The sequence below is a fragment of the Rattus norvegicus genome, chromosome 14 (genome assembly GCF_021556685.1).
Source record: "Rattus norvegicus strain SHRSP/BbbUtx chromosome 14, alternate assembly SHRSP_T2T, whole genome shotgun sequence".
In the NCBI taxonomy this organism is placed as follows: Eukaryota; Metazoa; Chordata; class Mammalia; order Rodentia; family Muridae; genus Rattus; species Rattus norvegicus.
In genome coordinates, this window is record NC_141547.1 from 81,995,919 (window position 1) to 82,023,297 (window position 27,379).

At 45.6% G+C, this 27,379-nt stretch overlaps 1 protein-coding gene and 1 long non-coding RNA gene across 2 annotated transcripts in view; one reads left to right on the forward strand and one right to left on the reverse strand.

The window, feature by feature from the left end:
- Positions 1-4,327: 4,327 nt before the first annotated feature.
- The window catches only part of Slc5a1 (solute carrier family 5 member 1), a 63,959-nt gene continuing 40,907 nt past the window's right edge, over positions 4,328-27,379 (reverse strand). Inside the window, 10 exon segments of the mRNA NM_013033.2 lie at positions 4,328-4,906; positions 6,640-6,748; positions 9,496-9,711; positions 13,544-13,712; positions 15,618-15,768; positions 19,142-19,249; positions 21,084-21,219; positions 21,403-21,623; positions 22,868-22,948; positions 23,821-23,926. Of these exon segments, the coding sequence (NP_037165.1) occupies positions 4,683-4,906; positions 6,640-6,748; positions 9,496-9,711; positions 13,544-13,712; positions 15,618-15,768; positions 19,142-19,249; positions 21,084-21,219; positions 21,403-21,623; positions 22,868-22,948; positions 23,821-23,926 (1,521 nt within the window). The 3' untranslated portion in view covers positions 4,328-4,682.
- LOC148001419 (uncharacterized) lies at positions 19,116-27,358 on the forward strand. Its single transcript, XR_015637114.1, has 3 exons — positions 19,116-19,390; positions 22,602-22,721; positions 25,805-27,358. It is a non-coding gene; the product is annotated as an uncharacterized LOC148001419 (long non-coding RNA).

Below are 27,379 nucleotides of genomic sequence, written 5' to 3' on the forward strand. Positions count from 1 at the left end.
ACAGTTCACTATTAATACTTAACCCTAGCAAGGCACCTCAGTGTCTACTAACAAGCCAGTACTCAGCCATTAATATTAACAAAGTCTATACTCTTGTCAGGTACCCTTGCTTTATCTATCATTGCTTTTCTGTTCTGGGATCCCACCCAGGACCCCATGTTCCATTGAACACCCATCACCCTGGGGTCTTCTTGGCTGTGGCAGTTTCTCCTTTTTCTTGGAAAGGATAGTCTGGACAGTTTGAGAGGCAGTGGTCAGATTGTCCTTCAAGTCGTTTTCCTTAGCATTGCCTCATGATTGGGTGGAGATTATAGGCCTTCCTTCCTAGAAGACCATGGAAGTGAAGAGCCCTTTACCACAGCACACAGAGTGCATGCTGTCACCATGACCCACAACTGTTACCACTGATGACCACTGGCAGAGGCAACATCTCTGGGTCTCTCCACTGCCAACTAATACTTTCCCCTTTCTACTCAGCACTCTTTCAAAGGACATCACTAGGCCCGCATTTAAGAAGTGGGTTAGGTTTCTAATGATGTGATAAACACCATAATCAAAAGTAACTAGGTTGGAGGTGTTTGTTTCAGCTTACAACTCTCAGGACATACTACTCCATCATTGACAGAAGTCGAGGCAGGAACCTGGAGGCAGGAACATAAGCAGAAGCCCTCGAAGAGGGCTGCTTACTGGCTTGCTTCCCATCACTCACTCAGCCTGCTTATTTATACAACCCTGGACCATGTGTCCAGGGACAGCACCACCCTCCGTGGGCTAGGCTCTCCTCCATCAACCATCAATCAAAAAAGAATTCCCCGAAAGACTTGTCTATGGGCCAATCTAAGGGATTCCCTCGTCACAGATATGTCTAGGTTTTTGTTATGGGCACAGATATGTCTAGATTTTTGTCATGTTGACAAAACCACCAGCCCAGGGCTCTAACTTACTGCAGAGCATCTGTGATTTAGAATGGTTTTCGTATCAGAGATTTGTCTCTATGACTGGTGAATTCATTCAGGAACTTATTTATGTCAGCTTAGAGTGAGATATCGTTCTTATTCTTTGAGTTATATTTGAATACTTTGCTTTTGATCTTCATCAGGTACGGCCCCCTTAGACTCGTGTGTTTAAATGCTTGACCCATAGAGACAGGCACTATTAGGAGGTGTGGCCTTAATGGCGTGGGTGTGTCCTTGTTGGAGGAAGTGTGTCACTGTGGGTGCAGACCTTGAAGTCTCCTATGCTCAAGTTACTCCCATGTGGCATGCAGTATCCCTCTGCTGCGTGCAGATCAAGATGGAGAACTCTCGGCTCCTTCTCCAGCACCATGTCTGTCTGCACGCTGCCATGCTTCCTGCCATGACGTGGAACGCTGAGGTTTTCAATGTCGGTAGTGATTCCCTTCTCAAGCAGCTATAACCTGCCAATAGCTCTTCAGTCCCAGAGATCCTCTGTCCCATCTATGTGAGATTTCAGCTGGTTTGCTCTTGTCCAAGTCTTGTGCAGATGCCCCCAGCTGCTGCGAGTAGTCATGACATGTCATGTCATGTCCTAGAGACCGCATTTCACAGCATTCCTCCCTGCTCTGGATCTCAAGTCCTCCCCATTTCCTCTTCCGTGGTGTTCTTTGAGCCTTGGGAAGTGAGGTGGGTGATAAAGACGGCCAACTTAGTGTTGAGCCCACAGTCTTGGACTCACAGCATTTCCACCAGTTGTGAGCCTCGGTACTGTCTGTTATCCATTAAGAGAAAGAAGCTTTTTTACCAAGGTTGTAAACAGCCCAGAACTACTATAAACAGAGTTGAGCTCTATGGCTCCCACACCCTAAATTGACTTTCTCTCACTCAGCTCTTTGTGTTCTCTTGGAACTCATTCAGGGGTCTGCTTGTGTCTTCAAACACACTTATAGTCATTCTCTTGGTTTTGTTTTCTAGTTTCATTTACATTGCTGTCATTGAGGGATATAATAGGATTTTTTTTTGTACTGGGATCTACTTGCTTAGAAGTCAGTCAATGGGTAAGTGTTGTTGTTTCTGACTCAGTTTACCTCATCTCTGTGAAAGTGTTTGTGGTGTTCAGGAGAGACTAGGCTGTAATTTCCTGAGAGTTGATTTCTGCCTGCAACAACGGTCACAATCCAGCAATAAACTCACCATGTAGAACATCAGCTGACTACAATGCACTCAGTCACTCTGTAAGAACCAATTGTTTTAGGGAATAAAGACAGGTGGGGGCCAGAGTCTCTACCCACTCCCTAACCTCTGAGAAAAACTGCCAGTGTGGGGCTGAAACCTCCCTCTACTTGCTGGCTTCTGAGGGTGCTCTGGCTGGGGTATCAAGTCTCACTGAATCCTTTGACCTCAGAGTTGGACCCATGGTGGAGTTCGAAGCCTCGATGTACTCCCTGACCTCGGAGGGCAACCGTCGGTAAAGACTGAAGTTTGACACACTTCTCTGGCCTCAGAGGTGACCATAGGTAGGGAGCTAAGACTTGGCACATTCTCTGTCCTCCAAGGGCAATCTGGATAATATCCAAAGTCTTACAATGCTGTCTGAACTCACAGGGCAGTCAGTATTTCTGAATAGCTGAGTTAGGAATCAAACTCTTGTGTCCAAGCATTCCTTCTACTTGGGCCTTTCTAGTACTTGAGAGTATAGGGTCACACCTCTGTATCTGGTTTTGGTTATAGTCTTTAATCACTCAAGTGTGTGTGTGTGTGTGTGTGTGTGTGTGTGTGTGTGTGTGTGTGTCTGAATGCTAACAACTAGGTTAACTATTTACCTGCAATTTCAAAGCTGTTGGGATGCCCATTTTTTTTATTTTTGTCAACATAATACCCTTTAACCAATGAGGCTATAAAACAACTTAATATAGCACCTGCCCACACCTTGTCGTTTATGTGTCTCCCATTCCCTTTTCAAAGCATCTTCTACAAGTCTACACCAAGACTTTCCATCTTCCACAGGGAAAAGCACACCGGTCAGACAAAATAATTTATTACAATATATACAGTAAATCATTGGCCATGCAATGAAACCAAGACAATCCAGGTAGTTTACACTGCCCTTTCCCTCCCCAGGTTTCAGTCCCTCCCTTTCTCCTCTCAAGGATCACAACTTTCCACAAAGCCCACCCACACCTGAGCACCCCAAGTGTGTACTCTGAGTGTGTTGGCCACGCGTGGTTCCCCAATTTCCCCTCTTCTCAACACAACTGAAGAGGAACAAGAAAACACCTTAAATAACTCCCTCCAGGTCTTTGTTCTTCTATAACAACAAGCCATCCATTGATGCTCTAAGACACTTCTACGCCCAGCATCTTACTCAGCTCTTTCCTAAGCTAACTTGAAATCAAATTACACTAACACACTGATTTCCTAGCTCCAATGGGATGATATTACAATACAATTGAGATTTTGCAAGTATAATTTTAACTCGTTAATTAATTTTAAGTTAAATGAAAATTATTTTCCCATGGGAAACTAGCTCAACATAAACGATCTTCTTCCAACTAAAACCACCATCTAGAACTGAGGCTGCCCGGCTGCCTTAGTCTGGTCAGTGGATGGATCACCAGTGAAGACACCATACAAGGCAATCATTGTGGTCATGTGAGCACATGGGAAAGAGGCCCTCAGGTTAATTATTTCAGTGATTCCTGGGAGAGCGTGCTGCATCGGGATAGCAGATGTTCCTGCTGGTGCATTTACTTTGGCCTATCAAGTAATGCCAGCTTCTAAGACTTTATTGCATGTCAACATCAGCACCACGAAGCAGAGAGTCACTGGAAAATGCATCCCAGGCCATAATAGACACCACTAGTATACTTTGTGCAGCCACAAAAAAAAAAAAAAAAAAAAACACGAAACAATAAACTAAAAGCTAAGACAGGGCCATAAGACTTATGGAGTCAATGAACATTCCTGAGGGGCTAAGATGGTTCAGGTGCAGTGACCACAGAGATGAGTTGTAACAAACCAGGAGACACACACTGGGCATTTTTTAAAGACCGGAAAATTCTCAGTACTCATGATTGCCTGTACCCCAACTGTTGTGAGTCCCCTGCCCTGTTCAAATAAATACAGTCTCCTTGAGACTGCCACTTTAAAGAACAAATTCACAGGACACGGTTCCTATCCTCAGCTTCTGGGCACTTTTTCATTTGTCAACTTGATTTTTTTTAATTAAAAACAAAAACAAAAAACAAAACAAAACAAAAAACCAAAAAACTCTAAAGGGATGCGATGATGGGAGATTTCTTTTAGAAAAAAAAAAATAGGAGGAGGAGGAGGAATTGGTGAGGGGTCAGGTAGAAAAATGTCAGGAACCAGACCACAATTTTAAAAAATAGTATTTAAGAATTATAAACAATAGTTACACGCTGGACGTACCTGAGACAGACAACACAGGGCCTCTGTGTCTCGGTATGACTTTTTCTACATCTGAGTCAACGTCACTCCAAAGCTCTGGTGTGATGGATGAGTGTGGCACACTGGTTTCACAGGCATAAATTCACAGCAGGGTAATCATTTTCCTCAAGCAAGTCTATAATCACACTTATACATCTTTTATCCGAATGAGTAAAATTTACAACTGGCCAGTTTCCCCTTACCACTACAGAGTGGCGGGGTCTAGTGGGAAATAACAACTCCAGAGTCGCCAAGTCTACCCCCAGAAGGCGGGGTTCAGGCAAAATAGGCGTGGCAGAAGACAGCCACTGCCAGGAGGATGATGCCGTTGATGTTCACCACTGTCCTCCACAAGGGCTTCTCGGAAGTGTCCGTCATCTTCAGCTTCATAGCTTCCTCCTCTTCCTTAGTCATCTTCGGTCCTTTATCCTGGTCCAGCCCACAGAACAGGTCATATGCCTTCCTGAAGCACCCCTTCTCCTTCTGGGGGGCTTCTGCATCTACAGAAAGATGTAAGGGATTGTTAGATGCAAAGGCTAAAGGGCCCGGAAAGAGTTCCCAGGGAAGACGGAGTCCACAAAGCATTTCCCATTCTCTAGCAGCATCCCAGCGCTCTCATTCTCAGGGCGGGATTGAATACCCGTGAGGCCATGCTGACCTGCATCCTGCATCCTCAGGTCATCTGTGTTTTATCTCTTCCAGGACCAGTAAGGTGTGTTTTGATTTAGAATAGTCAGACAAGGTAACAGACGATGAGAGATAAGTGCTAACACTGAGATGGACAGCTGACTCAAGAAGAAATGGTAAGTCCATCTCTGAAATACAGAACCTGTACCTGTTTGCTATACCACTGGATGGCAACGAGGCTGGCCTGACTCAGAAGAGAATTGTCTGAACTTGCCCCTTCTGAGGTTTCACAACGGATCTATCTGGAGGGTAAAGTTTGCTCTGAACAGGCCCCAAAGCGGAGCAACAGTGATCAATACTTGTTGGTCTCAGTACAAGCTGGTGCTTGCTCACACTGCTAAATCAAACCGCCCAGTTGGGTATGACACCCAACGTGGATGCCTGTCAAGGGAACAGAGTCCCTCCTCTGAGGTCAGTTGTGGCACTGGAGACAGACAGATGTAGTTTCTAATGCCAGCTCTGCCAGTCACCAGCTGTGAGACCAGCGCCACTGAATGTTCTAACACAATGTTTAGGGACTACTGCTTGCTACGTCCTGGTTTTTATAAGTTATAGCATTCTTGTTTTAGAGTCTAAATATGTAGCAGCTCTGACATCTCAGCCGCTGGGATTATGGAAGTGTGCCACCAGTTCTAGCTTACACAATTTTTTTAAAACAGAGCTTTAGTGATCCAAAGCATATATGTATCAGGACTCTAAAGTGAGGTGACGAGAGGCTAGTCTCTAGGCGCATAGTGAGTTTAGAAACCTAGTGGGTCCACAGCTAGAATTGTATGTTTCTGATGCCAGACTCATAACCTCTCCTGTTTCATCTAGTACTGTCCTGCAGAATGGGTGTTCGACTTCAGTACCAGATAAAGCTCACGGCCTCTGGTTCCCATACCTCTTCTGCACACCACACACGTGTATTCGCTGTGTGTGTGCACCTGTTCTGTGTAGAGTAAAAGGTGCCACATGAACGTTGAAGGCAGACTTAATTTGAAGGGCAAGCCTTGGGCTACAGTAGGGTAGCTCAGAGACAGAGTGCTTCCCTTGCAATGTGCTAAGCCTAAATAAGGCTTGATCCCCAGAACTGAAAAAAAATCATTAAAAATAAGTCTGCACACTAAGCACCATCTTAAGCATCCAGAGAAATGGCATTTCTCCAATATCCAATCCAGAGAACTCTGAAGTAGAAAGATGTAAGGTCCCCAGAGCCTCTGCCCCATACTGCCAGTGTCACCGGAAGTGAGCATAGCATTGTGTACGTCTCTGTCTTAGGCCACAGGTTATATCAGCAAACCCTAATTCCCTGACCCCTGACCCTGCTCCAAGTCAAGAACAAATTCTTCATCCACTGACTCATTGAGTTCTGCCAAACATCTGCTAAACACGAGAAGTGAGGCGGCTGAGAGGTTTTCTCTCGGCTTCACCCATGTGGTGAAGGGTCCTCAAAGGCATCTATACAGCTGCCTTTCACCCTGCTCCTCCCTCAGTCCCTGGGGCTTGACGCAAGCCTTGAGGAAGGCATTCCCGAAAGACTTCGATAAATGGCTTAGGAACTCACCTATTTCAATGGTATCTTTAGGGTCCTCCTCGACGGGCTCCTCCTCTCCTGCATCCAGGTCGATGCGCTCTTCTGTGCTGTTACGTAGACTCCAGCACAGACGGTACAGCTGTGGAGAAAGCAGAGCGTTACCAGGGAGATGTAAGCAGTGTCTTAGGACTCGAGGGGGACAAAAAAGGATGCGTCAAGCGAGGAAAAGAACATGGCCTCTCCACACCAAGGAAGGAAGGATAGCTGTCCCATTCACACATCATTTCTAAATGTGGTTGGAACGTGAGTACACACATGCAGTCTATATCTGTACTGTACATCATAATATAGAGAGAGGTTAAGAGACCACCTCAACTCATCCCTAAGCAAGGCATCCGCACCATGACCTCCAAGGCTCAGGGAAGTGTCACAGAAGAGAAGACAAAAGGAATGAAAGAGAATGCTGGGAGGAATGAAGGAGTGCCGTGACTGGTGTGTCCTAGACATGATACACTTTTGCCTCCATAACCCAGTGCAGCTACGGCCTGCACAGGGCTGGGCCTGTCACCACGCCTGAGGAAACAGGGAAAGTAATCGTGAGACTCCAGCACACACTGAGGGACTCTGGATAACTAAAGGACACTCGAGACGGAATGTCGTTTTCTTCAATGGCCTAGCAGTGGTAAGTCCCCATGTTCTGACTGATTCCCTGCTCATTCCCATGAAAGCAACCATAATTAAACTTTGTGGGTCAAAATAGAAGATTCGAAGAAAGAGCGGGCTTGTTGGAAAGAAAATGTTTCAGGAGGAGAGTCACAGGAAGGAAGTTGGCAGCAGGTAGTGTAAATGACCAGAATTCAGCATATTTCTATATGAAGGTATCAAAAAATTTGCCTGAGATATAAATGTTTGGTGTGTGAATGAATTCACTTTTCTCCTGATAAATAAATTTTTTCAACACTGCTACTAGGAAACAAGACCAGATAGTTGTTTATCTGCACCAGCACCATAAGATCCTATTATTGAACACTGTCACAAGAATAAGATATATAATAAAATGAAAACTAGAAGCATGAACCATATCGACAAGGTAGAGTAGGGGCAGTCTCTACTGGTAGAGTCCAGAACGTGAGGTAGGAATTTGCCAAAGTCTGAGAGAATCAATGTGTCATGTCCAGCCCTATCAAGCCTTTTGTGTTTCCCATTTCGCAAGGAAGCTCAGAGATAAATATGTTTGTGGCTTCAATACTTCTGAAGACTAAGATTCAGGAAAATGGTTGATACAACATAAAAAATCCCTATCACAGAGCCTGGGAAGGATGAGCTGGTGACCCCGCAGCTACAAATGCAGACTCTGTTTTACATTAAGGTTTGTCTCAGATCTTGATCATCGGATGCTGGGGTTAAAGTCTCTTAAGGATTCTGCCAGTGCTTGTTTATCTGTGTGCTGAGGTAAAGTGTTCATACAATCCTTTTTCTCTTCCTACAGATGACTGGTGTGGTGGTTTGAATAGGTGTGGCCTCCAGGATTCATGGTTTGAATGCTTGGCCCATGGGGAGTGGTACTATTAAGGGGTATGGCCTTGTTGGAGGAAATATGTCATTGTGAGGGTGGGCTTTGAGCTCTCCTCATGCTCAAGCTCTGCCCAGTGTGGAATCAGTCCTCCTGGCTGCCTTCTGATTAAGATGTAGAACTCTCAATGTCTTCTCCAACACTGCGTCTGCCTGCATGCTGTCCTGCTTCCCGCCATGATATTAATGGACTAAACCTCTGAAATGCTAAGCCAGCCCCAACTAAATGTTTTCTAAGAGTTACCTTGGTCACGCTGTGTCTTCACAGTAACTGGAGCCCTAACTGAGACAATTGGGTTAATTTCCTGGCTCTGCTCCCTTGCAAACCTGAGAACACTAGAGATCCGTTCCATGTTGGGTCATCAGACTATCTTGTTTATAATAGAACAGGCCTGTCATCGGTTATCCTTCTTTGAATTGGTAAATCTAGGAAAGAACTTTAACCCAACGGCAGCATCTGCAACTAAAGAAATGTATCATGGCTTCTGAAGGCTTGGAGTGGGAGAACATTGGTAGAGTGATATGACCTGAATGTCTCCTCCAAAACAAATATTAGCACGTAATCGCCAGTGTGACGGACGCTATTAAGAGCTGGGGTCTTTGTTTAGATTAGAATACCGCTATCATGGGAGAATCTGTCTGATAAAAAATAACAGAGATGGTGAGGTTGACTTCAACCCTCTCTCCTTCCCTCTCACACGCAGCGTCTATAATGACGCCGCCAACTGCCATGTTATTATGCTGTAGGAAGCCCCCACCACATAAGGCCTCTCAATCTTTGATGTTCCAGCATCCATAACTGTGAGAGAAACGAACTTATTACTTATAATCTACATAGTCCATGGCATTCAATTATAGCCACAGAACAAAGCATACTGCTAAAAATGCCCTAATTAGGAAAAGCTGAGAAGTAAACCACTTCAGTGTAGGCCTCCCTGACTGGGGTAATTTTGGTAACGAGGCACGTTCCCTGCTGGGATGTGGATGATTTGGCCGTGGAACTTTCACAAGAGATATGACTTCTGATTAGATCTCTAATCTAGTGTTACGTTGCCTGTCAAGTGACCCCACTTCACTCATAGCTCAGGGACAGGGTCTACAGAACAGTCCCTAGTCTGAAGTCTGGGCTGTAAGGACCTGCACCAGACAGCGCTGGTACAGCAACCATTCCGTGTTTTTCATCCCGCATCCTTCCGCATGAAACCAAAGACAAGCCGGAACTCTTTCAGTCACATAAAGTATGGGGTGCTCATGTGGGTGCTGCAGACAGGGCCTGTGGAACGAGAGCGGGGAAGACCTCAAGTGGATACTCACGTGCACGTCTGGGATGGGCTTGGTGAGGAGGGAGATGACCAAGACGGTGACGACGCTGATAGCGAAGAGGATGATGGCAAAGTACAGATAGTGGACCCCGCAGATGATCTTGGGGCAGTTGCTGGGCTCCATGCAGCTTCCAGTTCCGTAGGCAAACTCAGTGATCATACGGGAGATTCCAATCAGGAAGCCGAGAATCAGTCCCCAGAAGGCTCCCTGTGGGAGGAGGAAACCAGGGTTAACTGTGCTCAAACCAGAAAGCAACCAACATTCTCATATCCTTAAGTAGTAGAAGACAGGAATTGAGGAAAAGAGGAGAAAAGGCCCCTCCAGGCCACCAGGGGCCAAAACACTGAAACCTTTATCCAGGCCAGAACTGTTAAGTAGCACTTTCTATTGGACCATCTTAATCGTTTCAGCAACAAGGTATCCTGGATCGTAAAACAAGAATTCAAAATATAATGGGATCAAACGAGTCTGTATCGGTATAGACTATTGACGATGTGTCTTAAGTCGAAAGCCTCCTTCTAACCTACAAACTAGTTTGAGGGTGAGGGGTGTGGCTCAGTAGTGGAGTGATTGTGTGAGGCCACAGACTCAACCCTCAGCACCACAAAAATAATAGCCATAATCATTTGAGCCTGCACGTCTTCGGCTAACGTCTTCACAAGATTCCAGATTTGGGTACCATCTGATACAAAGTCATTAATGGCAATAAATCTTCTTTGAAGGCATCATAAAACAAGTTAAGGAATTTTTAAGGAATGAGGAAGAAAGGAACTTTTCCATAAGAATATATAGGACATTCCCAGCAACCCACAGGCCCTTCTGGCTTCATTTCCAACCTATCCAGCCTGTCAGTTCTCCCACATCCTTCTCCAGGGTCTAGCTCACTGAGTCTCCCACCAGACCTAGCTCAAGTCTCCCTTCTAGCACCCCTACCTAGTCTGGTCATACGTGTCTGAACCACAAACTACCTCTAAGATTCCACAACAACATGACCTGCCTGCCAGCACTCTCAGGTCTCCTCTGTGCCGTGTCCCACCTATCTACCCTCACAGATGCCCTACATCCTTCTCCACGGTCTAGCCTAGCAAGTCTCTCTAACTCATTCATGCCTTCTCCCCAGCCTGCCTGATCTAGCCCAGGGTGCACATCCAGTGCCCTTGCCTAATCTTGCTACCTCTGCCTACAGACAAACCAAGTTCTAGGTTCCCCCCCTCAAAGACCACCCTATTTGACCACAGGCAGCCAAACTCTGCACCCAGATAGATAGCCAATATCCTTCTCCAGGGTCTAGCTCAATGAGTTTCCTTGACTCTCTCTGAAATAGAGCTGATCTGATTCGTAAACACAGGGCAGAGAGAGATTGAGCTAACAGGAAATGGAATGGGCTATTGAAACCTCAAAGTCCAACCCCAGCGACACACTCCTCCAACAAGGCCACACCTCCTAATCCTTCCCAAACAGTTCCACTAACTGAAGCCCAAGCAGCCTGTGGAGGCTATTCTCATTAAAACCACCACACACTACATTACTGGCTATTTAATGATACCATCTATGCTAATTTCCTAGGGTCTTTGTCCAATTTGTTTTCTCTGTCCAGGAGAGTATGGAGTCTTTTTTCCTGCTCTAGATTAAATAGAACAAGCTATTCAGAACTCAGTGTGTGTTCCCTCTTTTCTGTGGAGACGCCTTCCTATGAGCATAGATCCAATTGCTAAATCATCATTTATTAATTTCCTCCCCATTTAAGCTTAGCGCTACCCTGGAGAAGAGACTAAATTGTATCCACTTTCAGTTGGGAGTGCCTAGCCCACACCTAAAATCTAGAAGTTCCTTTTAAATGAATAAATGAAAATGGGAAAAGACAAGAATACATTTCCTATTACTCCACACTTTTCCTTTGGATTTTTTTCGTGTTTTGGATGATTTATATTTAGTTTTGTGCATGAGGAGGACGGTGCTTATGAGTACAGGTACCTACAAGGGTCAGAAGCCTCAGGCCCTTGAGAACTTGTGAGCGCGGGATGCTGGTGCTAAGAACCAAACTCCAGTCCTCTGGAAAAGCAGAGCTTGCTCCTAACTGCTGAGCTGTCTCTCCAGTCCCACAAAGATCAATCATTGCCTTTCCATTTTTTTATTATGTGTGGGGCAGAGGGTAGGATTGCACACCTGATGTGAGATGAAGATCAGAGGACAGTGCTGTGGGGTCAGGTCTCTCCTCCCACCTTTAAATGGGATCTGGATGGAACCCAGATCACCAGGCATGGGAGCACTGTCACCACTTAGCTTCTCACTGATAAACAGCATCGATGAGGTGCTCCCTTCTTATTCTTTTCCTCCTCCTCTTCCTCCTCTTCACCTTTCTCCTCCCTCATTTCAATTAATCTCTTCTCTTTATCCTTAAGAAGCTCCTGACAAGTCTTGAAGCCTTGTTTTCAAGACCCTGAGCTATGCCTTACTAAACACAGCTCCTGGCCAATCTGAAGGACCTGCCCTTGCTATTCTTGGACTCTATCCCAGGGATCTTCAATTGTGGCATGTCAAACGACATGGATAGATACCACATGAACAGATATGGGCAGCAGCCACCCTTGCCCAACTCTTCCGGTGTAGGTGGGTGCTTGGACAGCACATCCATTCGTAGGCATCACTTCTATTGTCCTTTAAACTTGACCTCACCCTCCTGTGGGCTCAGGTTCAACAACCTGGGTTCCAAAGGTGCTATTTCTAACCTACTCTTGCCCTGTTTTTTCCAGATGTATCTTCAGTTCTTCACACACATAAACACCCTCTGTACACAGGTGAAACCCCTTACAAGTCCCTCACATTCCCTTTCCATTTCCACACTGGCCAACCTCCCTCCGTCTTTCTCCCCTAACTTTAACCCCTTTCCTCCTCCGAGGAACCTCCCCTAATGGTCTGCTGACATGGCCCTTTTTGCATCCCTGCCTACTAACTCTTTGTCCCACATTTTATGGCTTATTCGTCATCCGTCTTGCATGGTTTCACCAATGAACAGCCTTAGTACTAGGACTTTGTCCTTTCTGGGGCCCTGAGGATTCCAACTAGAAAGACAAGTTCACACTGCAGGTGGCTTCTACTAGAACACCCTCTAGAGTTGCTTACCCGGGAACTACAGACAAGACTTTCTAGTGGAAGCCACAGAGTCAAGTCAGAGTCCCAGAGATTGGATGGGAGAAAGAGTGGAGCCATGATGGTGAGAAGGCAGGTGTGTGTGAAGGACATGGAAAACTTTATTGTGCACCAAAAAATTCAGGCAGCAGGAAAGATTACTCAGTGAGAGTGGGAAAACCTCCAGCCAGCTCTCCTGCCTCATCACCAGAGACTTGAGGGTGGAGACCTCCCTTATGTCTAGAATGACCATGGGAACCTTCACATGTAACTCACACATACTCATGCATGAGAGAATTTATAATGGGGGAAAACCTTATATGTGTAACATATGGCCAACTTCACTGTCCACCAGTGAACCCACACTGGGCAGAGTGTCACGTGACCCTTGTGGTTATCTCATTCCTCATGCACTACACAACCTATCTTGTCAAAGACCAAGGAGGGAGAAGCTCTTGTCAAAGACTGTACTCCACGCCAAATAGGAGACACCTCTGTTCCAGTTATTTCTCCTTTGTTAAAGAAGGCCCCTAGTGTTTAAAGATAGTCTTCTGGAAGGCAATGTAAATGTAAGTATTTCAGAGACCATGTCAAAGAAAATTAAACCATGCATCAAAATAGGGAAAAAAATGATTCGACGGGAAGCATACACTATTAGTTGGGACCTTATAACAAGGACAGGGGAGTCGAACAAAGAGAGTGGATCTGATACTAACTCCTGAGGGTTCACGGCAACTCTGAGGGAGCCTTATGGTTCCTCGAGGCAAACCCATACAAACCTATCACTGCATATCCATTTCTGTTTGAAATCTCTGAGACACAGAATCCTTTTCACAGAGAATATGCAAATCCCCATAAACACCGTCTGCAAGCACACTGGCTTTTCTGGAGCTGCTGGACCGACACCTACCGGTTCATTGACTCTCTTGCAGAAAATAGCCAGCAGGAAGACGGCTGCAATGGGTGGCCCCAGGTAACTGGTGATGGACTGGATGTAGTCAAAGAGCTGCCCGCTTTGGGCAGACTGCACAATGGGCACCCAGGCAATGCTGATGCCAATCAGCACGAGGATGAACAACCTGAAATCAAAGTGCCAGGACAGGATGTCAGCGCTCTACATGAATGAATGTATACATATCAATAATATATGCATATACATGTACACACCTATATGCAGATGTCACAAGCATATACATATACATATATATGCATGCTTACACGTGTATTGTATGATATATCAACGCAGTGAAGCAAAATAAGCAGATCCACTCCTGAGGCTTCTTTCTTCCTTACTCTGCTTACCTGAAAGTTATCTGTGTCTAGGGATAACAGAAATATATTTGACTTTCAACAGTCAACCAGGCCCAGTGACCTAACATACAAAACCCCACTTTGAGAGGAATCAAAGTATAGGGACGAGGTTATAGACTGTGGACCAGGGTAATAGTGGACTCGAGTTCTTATTGTTTCTGCGTGATATAAAACATGTTACCCAATCTCTCTCCAAGTCTCCAGTTCTCCAGCTGAAAACCAAGATTGGGATAAAGATTAATAAGAGAAAAGCTTCTCGCAAACTGGGGATGATAAAATTTCTTAAACGCCATCTCTGCTTCCTTCTATCTCGTAATGTTTTAACAAAGCTAAAACCGTCAGCCAAGGAGAGATTCTGCAGAAACAGGGCTGGTTAGGAAGTAACCAGGTATTTCTAGCTCCCTTCTTCCTGAGCTTTACTTCATGTTGTAAAACTGTGGGAGATTCTCTTACGAGATCTGATTACTTGTGCACATGATGGAATTATAAAGGACACGTGAGCTCCTGTACCCTGTGTGCATTTAAAGCAAATGAGTGCTGTTTTCACCTAGATCTTCCCCTGGAGGACCTTCCCATGCCACCGGCCATTTCTGACTCTAAGATCTCCCTCTGCCAAGCCCTCCCCAACCACACACGACACCATGCCTGCCTCTTCCTTCTCTGAGTCCTTCATTGCTCTTACAAACCATACTATTGTTTCAGGTCACTGTGAGGTTGTTCCGTGTTGAGCAAACCCAAAGCCAGTTAGAGGATGCACAGTAGAACTGAAAAGCCAACATACTGGTTTTCCTTTTCAGTAGGCGACTTATAAGAAAAAAAGCCAATCAAGGTCTCAGCGCTGCTCAGTAGGGTGTAAAGTAGTAGTTTCTTTGCTGGTCAGATACCCCTTTTGGAGGGGATTCTTATTACCTCCAAAAACAAAAAACAAAAAACAAAAAAAAACAAAAAAAAAAAACAAAAAACAACAACAACAAAAATACAGAGTAGGGATGCAGCCCAGTGGTAGAGTATGAGCCTAGTATGTGCCGAGCGCCAAGTTCAATCCCAGCACCATTGTTAAGATACATGTGCACAGAGCTGGTGCTTTGTAATTGATGGAGGATGTTCACAAATGGAATTTCAGTCCATCTTCTCTTCCTCTTTGAAACAAAAATGTTGCTTCAAAGGGTCAAGACATCAGGGACACTTGGGCCCCCAGAAACAGAGCAATTAGAGAGGTGAGGATGTGAGGAGAACCCTGGAGCAGTAAGGAGCCCCCGTGGGGATTTAATCCACTGCAGATGGCGGGCCTGGCTCTGCTCAGTCCAGCCCTAGTTAAGGCACAGACAAGTGCATCCTGTTAATGCTCATCGGTAGCCTGAGATAAAGGAGTTGATTTCTTATGTCTCTTCTAACTCCAGTGGAACACCGTTCAACTGTTTTCTATGTGAATTGAACTGACAGGGCTGGGGGGTGTAGCTCTGTGGTCTAGTGCTTGCCCAGAATGTCCAACGCTCTGAGTTCTGGTACCACAGAAAACAGAAAGCCAGTGGCAGGTAAATATAACTGGCCGCAGAGACGACTCCAGTCATGCCAAGTACCTGCTAGTCTTGCCTAACATGGTGGGTAGAACTTTCACGATCTGCTAAGCGTCCATGCTACGTACGGGCTGGGGTACAGGGGGCTGCGTTTACCTTCCTGCAATCATGAGCTCCTTCTCCGATGCACCCTTCCGGATCTTGGTGTAGATGTCCATGGTGAAGAGAGTACTGGCGCTGTTGAAGATGGAGGTCAAGGAGCTCATGAGGGAAGCCATCATGACGGACAGCATCAGGCCTCGAAGTCCTGGAAGAGAACAAGTTTTGAGCGGCATACTCATCATTCCAACTCCCTGCCGCTGTGGACCCGAACCCAACGTTTGTTTGCTTTTAGAAACCATGTTGTGTCCTCAAATCCATTGCTCAAGGAAGAATGGATGTTTTAAGAATGGGCTGTAGTTTTAAATGCTAAGACCTCAGCAGGCAATGGTGGAGAGACAGATATACATCAGATACATTTCAATTAAATGGTAAGGATGATGGTGGTATTGAGTGTGGGGGTGGTGGCAGTGGCAGGCGTTTCATAAGGGTGCTCACCCAAAGGATTCATGGTCTAGCAGAACTTAACTTAGATTGAAAAGAAACTGAGAGGGCATCTGGGAGTGGGAGCCTGGAGCAAATCCCATCTGGCAAGGGCACGGGCATGCAGTATAATGGCTGTCTGTGGTTGTCAGCTTGGCTGTATCAGGAATTAACTAAAACCTGAGGGGTGGGTACATCCCTGAGGGGTTTTCCTTAATTAGAAATCATTTGAGGTGGGAAGACCCACCTATGATCTGGATCTTTTGAGGTGGGAAGACCCAGCTTTACTCCGGGCCACACCTCCTGGCGGCAGCCTACATAAAGGGCATGGAAGAAGGCAGTTCCTGCTCTTTGCCTGTTTGCCTAGCTCTAGCTGGCAAGTTCATTCCTTCAGTGGCATTAGAGCCTACTTCTTAGGGATTCCAGGATCAACTAAAGACCAGCTGAGACATCCAGCCTCATGGGCTGAACGACTAATAGATTCTGGGCTTTCTGCCCACCATCAGCTTTGTCATTAGTGGTTTGAGCAGCGTAGGGACAAACAGCTTAATTTCCTCCCTTTTTTGTTCTTACTAAACCTTCAGTCACTTATATACTCGACAGGTGTTTGTTAAGTCTAGTTGGATAGCAGCCTAGGCTGCCCCAGAATTGTGGAACACCATAAGACTAAGTAAACAGGAAGATAAGTACAAGATAATTAGGAGACACATGGAGAGACCTGGTGTGGGTTAGCGGGGGACACTCAGTGGCTGAGAGGAAGCTGAATCTATGAGTGGGAGCAGGAGAGGCAGCCCAAGAAGATGGGAAAAGAGACAAACAGGAGAAGATAATATTATGATCCCAAAGCGAAACCTTCAAGAAAGACAACTGATTAACGACATTAAAAGCTATTGAGCAATGTAAGGGGAGGAATGGGCAATGCTGTGTGGTTTAGCCCAAGAGAGGCACCAGGGTTTCAGTCTTCACAAGAGCCAGGAGGCAGCCAGAGAGGCAGAAACAGCACGCGCACACACAGCGTTTCGCAGTTTTGCACACGTCTTTTTGTCGTTCACCGTTCCACTATGGCACCATGTGCTAGGGTCTCAGGAGAGCAGAGGTATAGAGGGTCATTTTGCAGAAGTGAACTATCCATTCCCGCAAATACCAGTGTGACTTTTGCTCACTGGAACCTTCATCAATAAGCAGTCAGGTTCAGTGGAGAAGTTAAACATTATTCCCACTCTTACACGATCTTACACGAATACAAATGCTTCCTTTGCCCAAGCTTGTGCATAAAGATTGTGGTGAAAAAGTTACAAAAAGAAAGCTAGCCACGGTGGTGCACATCAGTACTCCAAGCACAAGGGAAGCTCGGAGAAGAAGATTAATATCAACTCAATTCAAGGCCAGTCTGCCTTAAATAAGACTCTGCCTCAAACAAAGAGGAAACAGAGATGGTAGATAGATAGATAGATAGATAGATAGATAGATAGATAGATAGATAGATAGATAGATAGATAGAATAAGGGAGGGAGCTTGAGCTGGTGGTTCAGTGGGTAAAATATTTGCTATGTAAGCATGAAGATTTGATTTTAAATCCCCAGAATCTACATAAAGCCCAGAACTGTAGCATTGGACTGCAACCCCGGTGCTGGTGGAGCACGGACACATTTTGGGATGAGACTGTGAGTTCCAAATTCAATGAGATATCGTGTCTTAAGATATGTGTGTGGGTGAAGGCTCATGGGACATCGAGGAAGACAGGGTAGAGACAAGGTTAGACCTGGAAGACCAGGAAATCTGCTTTAAGATTGTGTCCTAGGAATGACAGGGAAGTTTCACACCTGACACCTTAATAATATGGCTGCTTACACAAGACTTGAACAAGGATAACGCCAATAGGCATACTAACATGGACGGGGCTCCAACCCTAGGCAAAGAACTGCAGACAACTGAGGGATGCTAAGAGCAGGAGGAGTTGTCTCCCCTCAGAGATGAGCTCCTAATTGGTTATCCAACACCAAGTGGTCAGCTCTGGAATCATATACATGCAAAAAACACTAAATGGACTGTGTGTGTGTGTGTGTGTGTGTGTGTGTGTGTGTGTGCGATCGCGTGTGCGTGCCAGGAATTAGTGAGGGTGAAAGGGGTGTACATAGGAGGAGTTGGAGGAGGGAAAGGGAATGGGGAAATGAAGTAATTACATTTTAGTAATAATAAAATAAATAAAATAGGAAAATAACTATTATTATTATAAATGAGTAAAAATATAGACTATCGCAATTGTTGTCAGTTAAAATGTTCTCTACAAATTTGCAGATCTTCCCATTTTATATTTAACATTTTTATCATGATGTGAATTTAAAAAATGTGGGGGGAAAAAGGTGCATGGGTCAAAGAAGTGGCTCTATGGGGAAAGGGGATGGGTACACGGCTCATAACCTGACTATGATCCCCAGAATCTACAGTGAGAGGAGAGAAGCTAGTCCTAAAGCTGTCATCTGATACCCACATGCACATCATATACACATATACAGTGATAACGAATACGATATTATAAGTAATAATAGAAGTGGAGACTTGATATCTACTTGTGGCTTCCACATGCGCACGCACACACACACACACACACACACACACTAAATATTGCAATGAGATCATTCAGCATTTGTGTTTCCGCTACTGGCTTATGTCACTTAACACCTTGCAGGGTCACCCATGTTGCTACAAGTAAACAGATGACCTTCTTGTGTGTCTGAATGTCATCCTGGTGTTTATATAGACCACAGTTTTCTCACTGTCTTCCGAAACGCCTGCTATAAGTTACTGCCTCTCTGTTTAAGTGCTTTAAATGATTAACCGCACAGGCGTGGAAAGAGAATTTCTCTCCCCCAAAAGCTTTCAGACCATTTCCTCTCTCGGAGCAACAGATGGACAAGACCCAGGATTTCTAGACCCCAATCAAACCATACATCATGAGACATAAATTAAACTCAAAGTCACGGAAATAAGGCTTCCACCCTTGGACACACCCCTGGCTTGGAAATGGCTTTGTCCCAGAATGCACCTGGGAGTCTAGGTGGAGCCTAAACCGAACTGAACTCCCAAGAAAGTCTCACCGTTAGGCATGAGTTCCACCACCAGTGTTGGGTAGGCGATGTTGGTACAGCCCACTGGCGTGCCGCAGTGTTTCTTACATTCTGAGGGGAGGACACAGGCGATTTTGTCTAGAGAGAGAGAGAGATGAAGAGTTACATCAGCAAACATTCACTGGGGAGGTGGCTGTACGTTTACCTTCTTAAAGCAACACTTCAAACAAGACATTCCTGCCCAACGCCTGAAATGGTGCCAGGAAAAGACGGCCTCAGGTAAACCCTCTGTGTCATAACTCTGCCCCGTCAGCACTAACGGACACATCCTGAAGCTCTCACCGTGAGAAAATGGTTCTTAGGCAGAGAAGAAACGACACAGAAATGATCTGGCGGGGAAGGGAGGAGACGACACCTGTCCTAATAGCTTAATTGTCTCCTTTTTTCCTTTCCCAAAAATAACAGTGATCTGTGGCTCCTAGTTTTGAGGTTTTTTTTTTTTAATGTCTCTTAGATATTCCCTAGAAAACAAGGGTGATTCCCCAAGATGTGAGAAATCTGGGGTGGAGGTAAGAAAGAAAGAGACTGGGAGGAGAAAGAAACACAGTCTAGAATCTGGGAGAAAATTCTAGAAACTTGTATAGAATTCAGCTCGGCCAATACTTGCTAAGTACCCATGTAGCACTGCCCCACACAGCACCAAGTCTCTACAGTAACATTTTTGTAAATAAATATATTCAGTAGCCATCACGATGAGCCTTTCTTGGGACCCACATGTCCTGGATTCTCCTTACCCAGAGGAGCCGAAGTCTGCCGGTGCTCAGCCGGCAGATAACAGGTTAGATAACAGGTCATAGCACCTGCTGTGACATATGCATACCTTCCCCTTAAGCCACCTCCAGATTACTTACAGCACATCAGAAGTTTTAAATGCTGTGGAGGTAGGTGCTATGCTATGTTCTATGGGAAAGGTGATAAGCAAAAGCTTACATATTTTCTGTACACGTGCAAATGTTTTAATATTTTACAATATATAGGTGGTTGGACAGCCACAGACGTGTGAGTCAGGAATACAGAGGCCAGCTGTATCTTTCTCGTGGTGGGCAAGCCAGTACGCAAACGTGAGCGCCAAGAGAGGCGTGTAGCCAAGGACAATGCAGCATGTGCTTGCCAGCTACTCTGGCTTCACTTTGAGGGTGCTCTCACCAACTGTCACTCTGTGGTGCTTTATTTATTCATTGTTTCAAAACAGTTTTGATTCGTGACAGCTAACCGACAAATACTTTTATTCATAACAATAGCTTGTCAATAGCAATGCTGGGAGGCCATAGAAAGGCCAAAGGCAAATCTGTCACTCAAGATGGCAAAGTGTGGGGCACCAGCAAAGAAAAACGTCACAGAACAGGGCTCAGAACACAGGGCAATCAGCGGCTGGCTGGGCCCTTTGACATTAAAATTATAAGACAAATTATTAGACACCACTGCAAGCCTGAAGGTTAGTGCAGAACCGCAGGAAAGGGAAAAATATTTCCTGGAGAAAGGAAGAGGAGAAGGGAGGAAGGGGGAGAGGGAGAGGAAAGGGAGACGGAGGGGGAGAGGGAGGGGAGGGGAGAGGGAGAGGGAGGGGGAGGGGAGGTAGAGGGCATGCAGAGGTCAGTGTAAGAAATGAAGGAGTTAGTTCTCTCCTTTCCTAAGGCAGGCTCCAGAGATCAAGCTCAGGTTGTCAAGCAAACCTACTATTCAACTTTAAAACTTTAAAATATAAATAAGTAATACCTTTATTTAAAAAGAAATCCAAGAAGGCAACCCTGAGAGTTCAATGCCCCTGTTTGTGTACACGGGCAACCCTGACGCTTGGTAGTCATGGTGCGAAAGTGAGAGAGGCAAAGGAGGAGGGAGCCAAAGGCCTTCCTTCCGAGGCGCCTTAGAGACAGCAACGTAAGCATGGTCGAAGCTCAACCAGAGGAATTACCTGTGTATAGAATCCGGCTGATCATTCCGGGCATCACCATGAGGAACATAGGCAGTAGCTTCAGATAGCCACACAGGGTACAGCCAGCCTTCACGTGAGACATGTTCTTGGCCGAGAGGCATCGCTGCACAATGACCTGCCGGGAACGATCCAGTGAGGAGCTGTGCAGGCCGTGGCCCTCTTCTGATATCAGCTTCCCTTTAGCCTCAGTCCCCAGCAGTCCGCAGGCCATGTGAGTCTCCCTCTCCTTCCCCAACTAGCCAGATGTGAGGGAGTCTTGGTCATGCCCCCCGTCCACCTGCACACCAAGAATGTATACCTGATCCGTACACCAGTACCACAGGGCGAGGATGGACAGGCCGAAGATGAGCCCAGGCCATGGCATGTCCCCCGTAATGGGGTCTCGGAATATGTGGAACGAGTCGGCCCTGGGTGTGTAACATTCTTCTTTGACGGTTATGTTTCCATCAGAAACCAAAGTTGGAATAGCTTTCATGTACTTATCCATGAAGGCCTCATACCCTCCTACTTCTCGGAAAGCTGAAAATATTGGTACAAAAAAAGAGGGGGGGAATAATGTGAACAATTTAACTTCCTTATAGTGATTTATTCTACACGCATCTTAAACACCAAGAAGATACCAGCATTAGAGAACACTCTTGATGTACGGCTTGGGGAAAATTATCTTCCCTCCAGGCCTTAAGTTTCTCCTTTATAAAATAGGAGTGTTAACTCTGACAGCCTTCTTGGGAGCTGCTGGGACTTTTCAAAGCATCGGCTTGCGGAAGTGCCCTGACTACAAACAGTATAAAAGGGAAGGAGTCTTATTAAAGGAAGACCTTGGCTTTGGACCACATGCAGACCAGTTTTCCTTCAACCCCCAGCTGTCAGTGTGGGTGTTGCAACTCAGAACACAGACTTAGAGACGCCTTCTGGAGTCTGGACCAGAATAGCTGGTCCTCCCATAGACCAGGTACGGGTGAGGAATCACCTCTCACCTCAGTATCAAGTCCTTCTAGCCTGTGATTTACTGACTTCCCAGAACATACCAAAGGAAACCAAATGAAAATTAAACTCTAGAGTGTACACAAGAGTCTTTGAAGGTCACCCGGAGGGTCCTCTATGTCTATGAACAAAATGCATCTTATATCTTCTTGTAACAACGAGGCTTTCCAGTGCTGTCTTTTATAGTCATGTGAAATTTCAAGAGACGGCAGGAGACACCAACAGTGAGTGAACAGTTTTTAAATTTTGTCAAATAAAGCATTAAAATGCAAAAAATCACCTATCACCAACAATGCATAAACATTGGACTTCTGACATCATAAAGTATGCAAGGTACAGTTTCAGACTGAGCGTACAATGTGCGAATCTGAGTCTCTTTTTTTTTTTTCCCAGAGCTAGGGACCAAACCCAGGGCCTTGTGCTTGCTAGGCAAGCGCTCTACCACTGAGCTAAATCCCCAACCCCCGAATCTGAGTCTCTTGATGGGCAGTTAACCTTATTCATTTTACCCAGGTTCTCAACAAACACGGACCCAGATTACTAAACTGGGGACCACTGACCCAGGCCACAGAGAGTGAACGGGGAGTTCAAGAATCCTTGGGTCTACTCCTACAAGGGTCCTACGGGAACAAGGTATGTGCCACAGGGTGGCCAGTCATGGCTGGGTCACTGCCCTGGGCTAGGCACAGCATGCAGGCAGGCAAGCCAGACTTGTTCTTCTCTTCCTAGAACCCTACACCTCTGCCCCTACCTCCCCAGCCAGCCTTAGCCCCACTTACCAAACCCAGTCAGGATAAAAGATCCCACCAGCATGATCGCAGTCTGCAAGGTGTCCGTGTAAATTACTGCTGCCAGTCCCCCTAAGCAGGCAAAAAGACAACAGATTACATGGAGGGGGAGGCCACCACTTGCTCCCTTCATCTACCCACTACTCTCTTTCTACCACAGTTCTTCCAAGAAGCACCCCCAACCCCTGCCACCCCGCCACCCCTATCCACTGCCTTTCCCTCTCTCCCTGATCCTGCTACAACATTCTGCTACTCAGAATCTTTCTAGCTTCTCATGAAAATACCATCAGGGCCCGGGAAAAGGACTTTCTGGGCCGGAAGTACTGGCTGTGGGCTTTTAAACTAGGGCGTGGCTCCTAGTTTTCACTTTGTGATTCTAGGGATGGAACCCAGGACACCCCCACCGACCCACCTCTGTGTGTGTGTGTGTGTGTATGTGTGTGTGTGTGTGTGTGCACGAGCATGTGAATGAGACAGACAAATGTGCTTCAGCCCAGCCCCTCTAAGTAACTTCTTGTCATTCCATACAGGGCTCCCGTTGAGCACGAGTGCCACTGTTGAGCCTGCCCCTCCATTCTTACAAAGGACACCAATGTCTGTGCTGTCCTCAAGTCTTACTCCAAAACTCGTGTGCCTATCTTTCTCCCACCACACCACGCCGTGTCTGCCGCCATTCTCCATGCATTTCTGCACCCGGCACGCCTCTAACTATCCCGGCTTAGCCACATAGTCCCACAACTTTCAGGGCCAAGCTCTTCCTGAGTGACTGTGAAATGTTGCTCCAGCTGGTCCAGCCCGCACAGGAACCCTCACAGATCATTCATTCACATGGCTTGCAGCGGAGACCAAGGAAGCAGCCATTCTCAAACCCCACCTCTCTTATCCTTCACAAGTGCCTAACACTGGGCCAGGCTCAGACTTCGGATTCCCTTGAGTAGACTCACCTGTGATGGTGTAAAGGGCGGTGATGGCCAGCAGGATGAAAATGGCCAGGTATATATCCAGGCCCAATGCCAGATTGATGAATATAGCCCCAGAGAAGATGTCTGCCTGCAAGGAGAGAAGAGAAGCAGAGGGAGGAGTAAGAGAGGTTATCTGGACACACGGGACATTCCTGGGTTCCAAGCAAGCTTTATTCATAATAGTAGTTAGCATGTTACAAGAAGAAGGGCTCTGTGGTCAAATTTTTTTTTAAAAATCTATGAAATGATAGATTAAGCAAATTGAAAGTGGCCACGTGCCACATGACAACCCTTCTTTAGCTTCATACACTGCAAAACCCTCGCCGAGGATCATGGGACAGGAAGCTTCACAAACATTTAACTATGAAAGAGTCTGTCAGCATCCCACTCATCAACTGCTGCTCCTAGCCACTGCTCCTGGCTTTTACCCATCGGTGTGCACAGGGCTATAAGCTCTACCCACAAAAGCGAGTCTTGATGCCTGAGATCTGTTAGTGGGAAACCCAACCCCCGCTCGCCAACTTCTTCAACAAGATTTTAATTTTTACCTGCCTGGCCCAAAAGGAGTCCACCCAGAACACCAAGGGCCTCCAGCATGCTTCTAGTGATTCTGTCTACACTGTCTAGTATAATTTTCAGGCCACTTGTCCCCTCATACTTCTGAATTCAATATACTATCCTCCAATCTCTACCTCTAGTAAAGTTACCTGGCCGGATGGTGTGCAGTTTCTAATTTAAAACAGCAGAGGGCGCAAAATACTGTGCTACCCGGAAGAGGCGGCTTCCTATTAATCTTGGTAAACCTTTTCAGATTTGCCAGTAGAGAAATTAGACTTCTCCATGGAGTGTGTGAGGCTTTTTTTTTTAATTGCATAAAACTAATACATTTTAGAAATCTGCAACATCCTTCTGTTCTCTGTTATGGTTTCAATCTGTCATTAAGTTGAAAATTTAATGCCCAAATCCATAAACTGATGCTATTCGAAGGTGAGGCCTTTGGGACACAGTTGGGATTAAATGACAGCCCGAGGACAGGACCCCCATAATGAGTTATTGGCTTTATAAGAAGAAGGAAAGTGACCCCATTTGCGAGCTCCCTCTCCGTGGCACAGCGAGAAAGCCCTCGCCAGCTGCTGGCTCTGTACCCTAACTTACCAGCTTCCCAAACTGTAAGGAACCTCTGCTCTTTATAAATCTCAGGTATCACAGGAGCAGCACACACTGGACTAAGATACCCTCCCAATGGAGGCTTTGGTCTCCTGCCTCTACTGTTTCACCTAATCCTAACTCTATGCCTATGGGCTATAACCTGAGCCCCAAGGGGTGAACTGACCCACTGGGTCGCTTCGGAACCCCACATCATAGCTCTTGCTCCAGTCCTCTCAGACCTTCCGTACAAGAGTTACTCACCCAAAGAGACATAATACCATCATCAGTCCTGGTACGGATGGATAGAATGAGGAGATATGAAGAGGGATGGGGGTGTGTGTGTGTGTATGTGTGTGTGCACATTTGAGCATGCGTGCGTGCTTGCAATGTACAGCTGCTTAAGTGTTGGCTAATAGAAAACTTAATGTTATGTTTCCAGCACGGATAAAAGAAACTTTTGTGCTGAATGGAAAAAAAGAAAGAAAGGAAGAGAGGGAGGAGGGAGGGAGAGAGGGAAGAGAGAGAGAAGCTAGTACAAACTCTTCTTCTCATGAATTCTATCCTGGGCATCCCAAAATCCCTGCTAAGGGTACCATACCTAAGTGAATATAGCTGACCACAGCTGAGTAAACCCATTTTAGGCTCAGATATTGGTTTTTAACTCCCCCTACCCGCCTCAATTTTCAGTGTTTCCCTGGGGAATTTTTTTTCTCTTCCTTTCCAGGGAATTTTACAGTTTGCCAAGACTAACGCAGGCATGCATTATTCTGATACTCAAGAAAGTATCCGTGTTACTTCCTTTCCGCCTGTGCTTTAGGGATTGCAGTCAGACAATGAGATTCTCAAGACAGATGTTGAACACCACAAAGTTCTCTTACTGGAAGGAGTTCGTGATCTTAATAAGCAAAGTGCAAGCTGCCAAGGAAGGTTCAAAGTCTTTCGGTATTGCAAGGTGAAAAGTTAAAACCTCAGCAAGAAACAGTGAGTACTGAAACGCAACGTAAGAAAAAGAAAAATTCTGAACTGAGACGGCCAATCAGCGATTTGCAGATCCACGTGACCTCGCCGCGGGCGCAGAGAACGACCGGCTGAATAAACAAGGTGAAGGAAATGGCGGGGAGGGTAAAATAAGAACACCGCCACAGGGCTGGGGATTTAGCTCAGTGGTAGAGCGCTTACCTAGGAAACACAAGGCCCTGGGTTCGGTCCCCAGCTCCGAAAAAAAAAAAAAAAAAAAAAAGAACACCGCCACATAAGAGGCCAAGTTGGAAAAGCGCAGCTAGACGCTGTGTTCGCTCTTCTGTGACACTGGGGGAAAAGCAGTTACAGTGGTTAGAAGAGCAGCATAAACTCCATGAATAGATCTCGGAGAGAGGAGAAGAGGATAATCAAGCTAAGATAAATGACAGCGATCTGAAACTGCTCAGAAAAGAGAAATTCTCTTCATGGAAACAAATTCAAGGGGCTACAGGAGAAACTGGAGGCCTTGAGGACAAAGAATTAGAAAACCTGGGCTAAAAAGACAAAATGTTCTATTTGAAGAATATACAAGGCTTCAAAAATGACTAAAGGATACACAGAGAAGACAGTAATGAATTTCGAAATCTTAGTTTCGGTTCCTACCATGCCCCCAACAACATCTGGGAGCTCTGCTGACTGTTACAAGCCTCAGCTCCCGGACTAGGACGCTCCTTTCCACAGACCCAGAGGAGCAGCATCAAAGGGAAGCCTGTCTACTTCACAAATCACCAGAAGCACTAAAAACCACACAAAAGGAGCTAGAGACCTCGGACCTCCTGGGGAAGGATGTAGGAAGAAAGGGTCAGGTCAGAGACTCAACAATGTGTCAAGTTCAACACCTGGCATTGGGGTACTTTATTACTGTTTGCCAGAAGACATGAGCCAGCTGAAAACAAAAGGTACCAGCGACAAGCACTGCCTTAAGTTCCTGGATGTTAGAATTATACTAAGGAAAGGGAAGTATTCTGAGAATTTCAGAGACATTTAGAATACATGTTGACAATCTTTTGCCAATATAAAAAAAAAGAAACTGGTTGATTAAGGAATAAGTTTTCAAATTATAATCTTTTATGTTGTTGAATTCCGCTGACATTTTGGCTGAAATCTGTCCGACTTAAATTCCTTTTCCTCATCTCTGAGATGCATGCTTGGCAATAACAAGCTCGGTAAACATCTGGCTTATAAACGAAAGCTATAAACCTCAAGGGTTTGGGGAAAGATAACCACTTAGACGTATTAAAAAAACACATAAATTTTTCTAAATATACGCTCATTATAAAAATGTTTACATTTTCTAAAAGCTGTACACTTGATGTATTAATTTATTAAATAACAAATATTTTTGTATCTCAAAAAGTATTAATGTTGATCT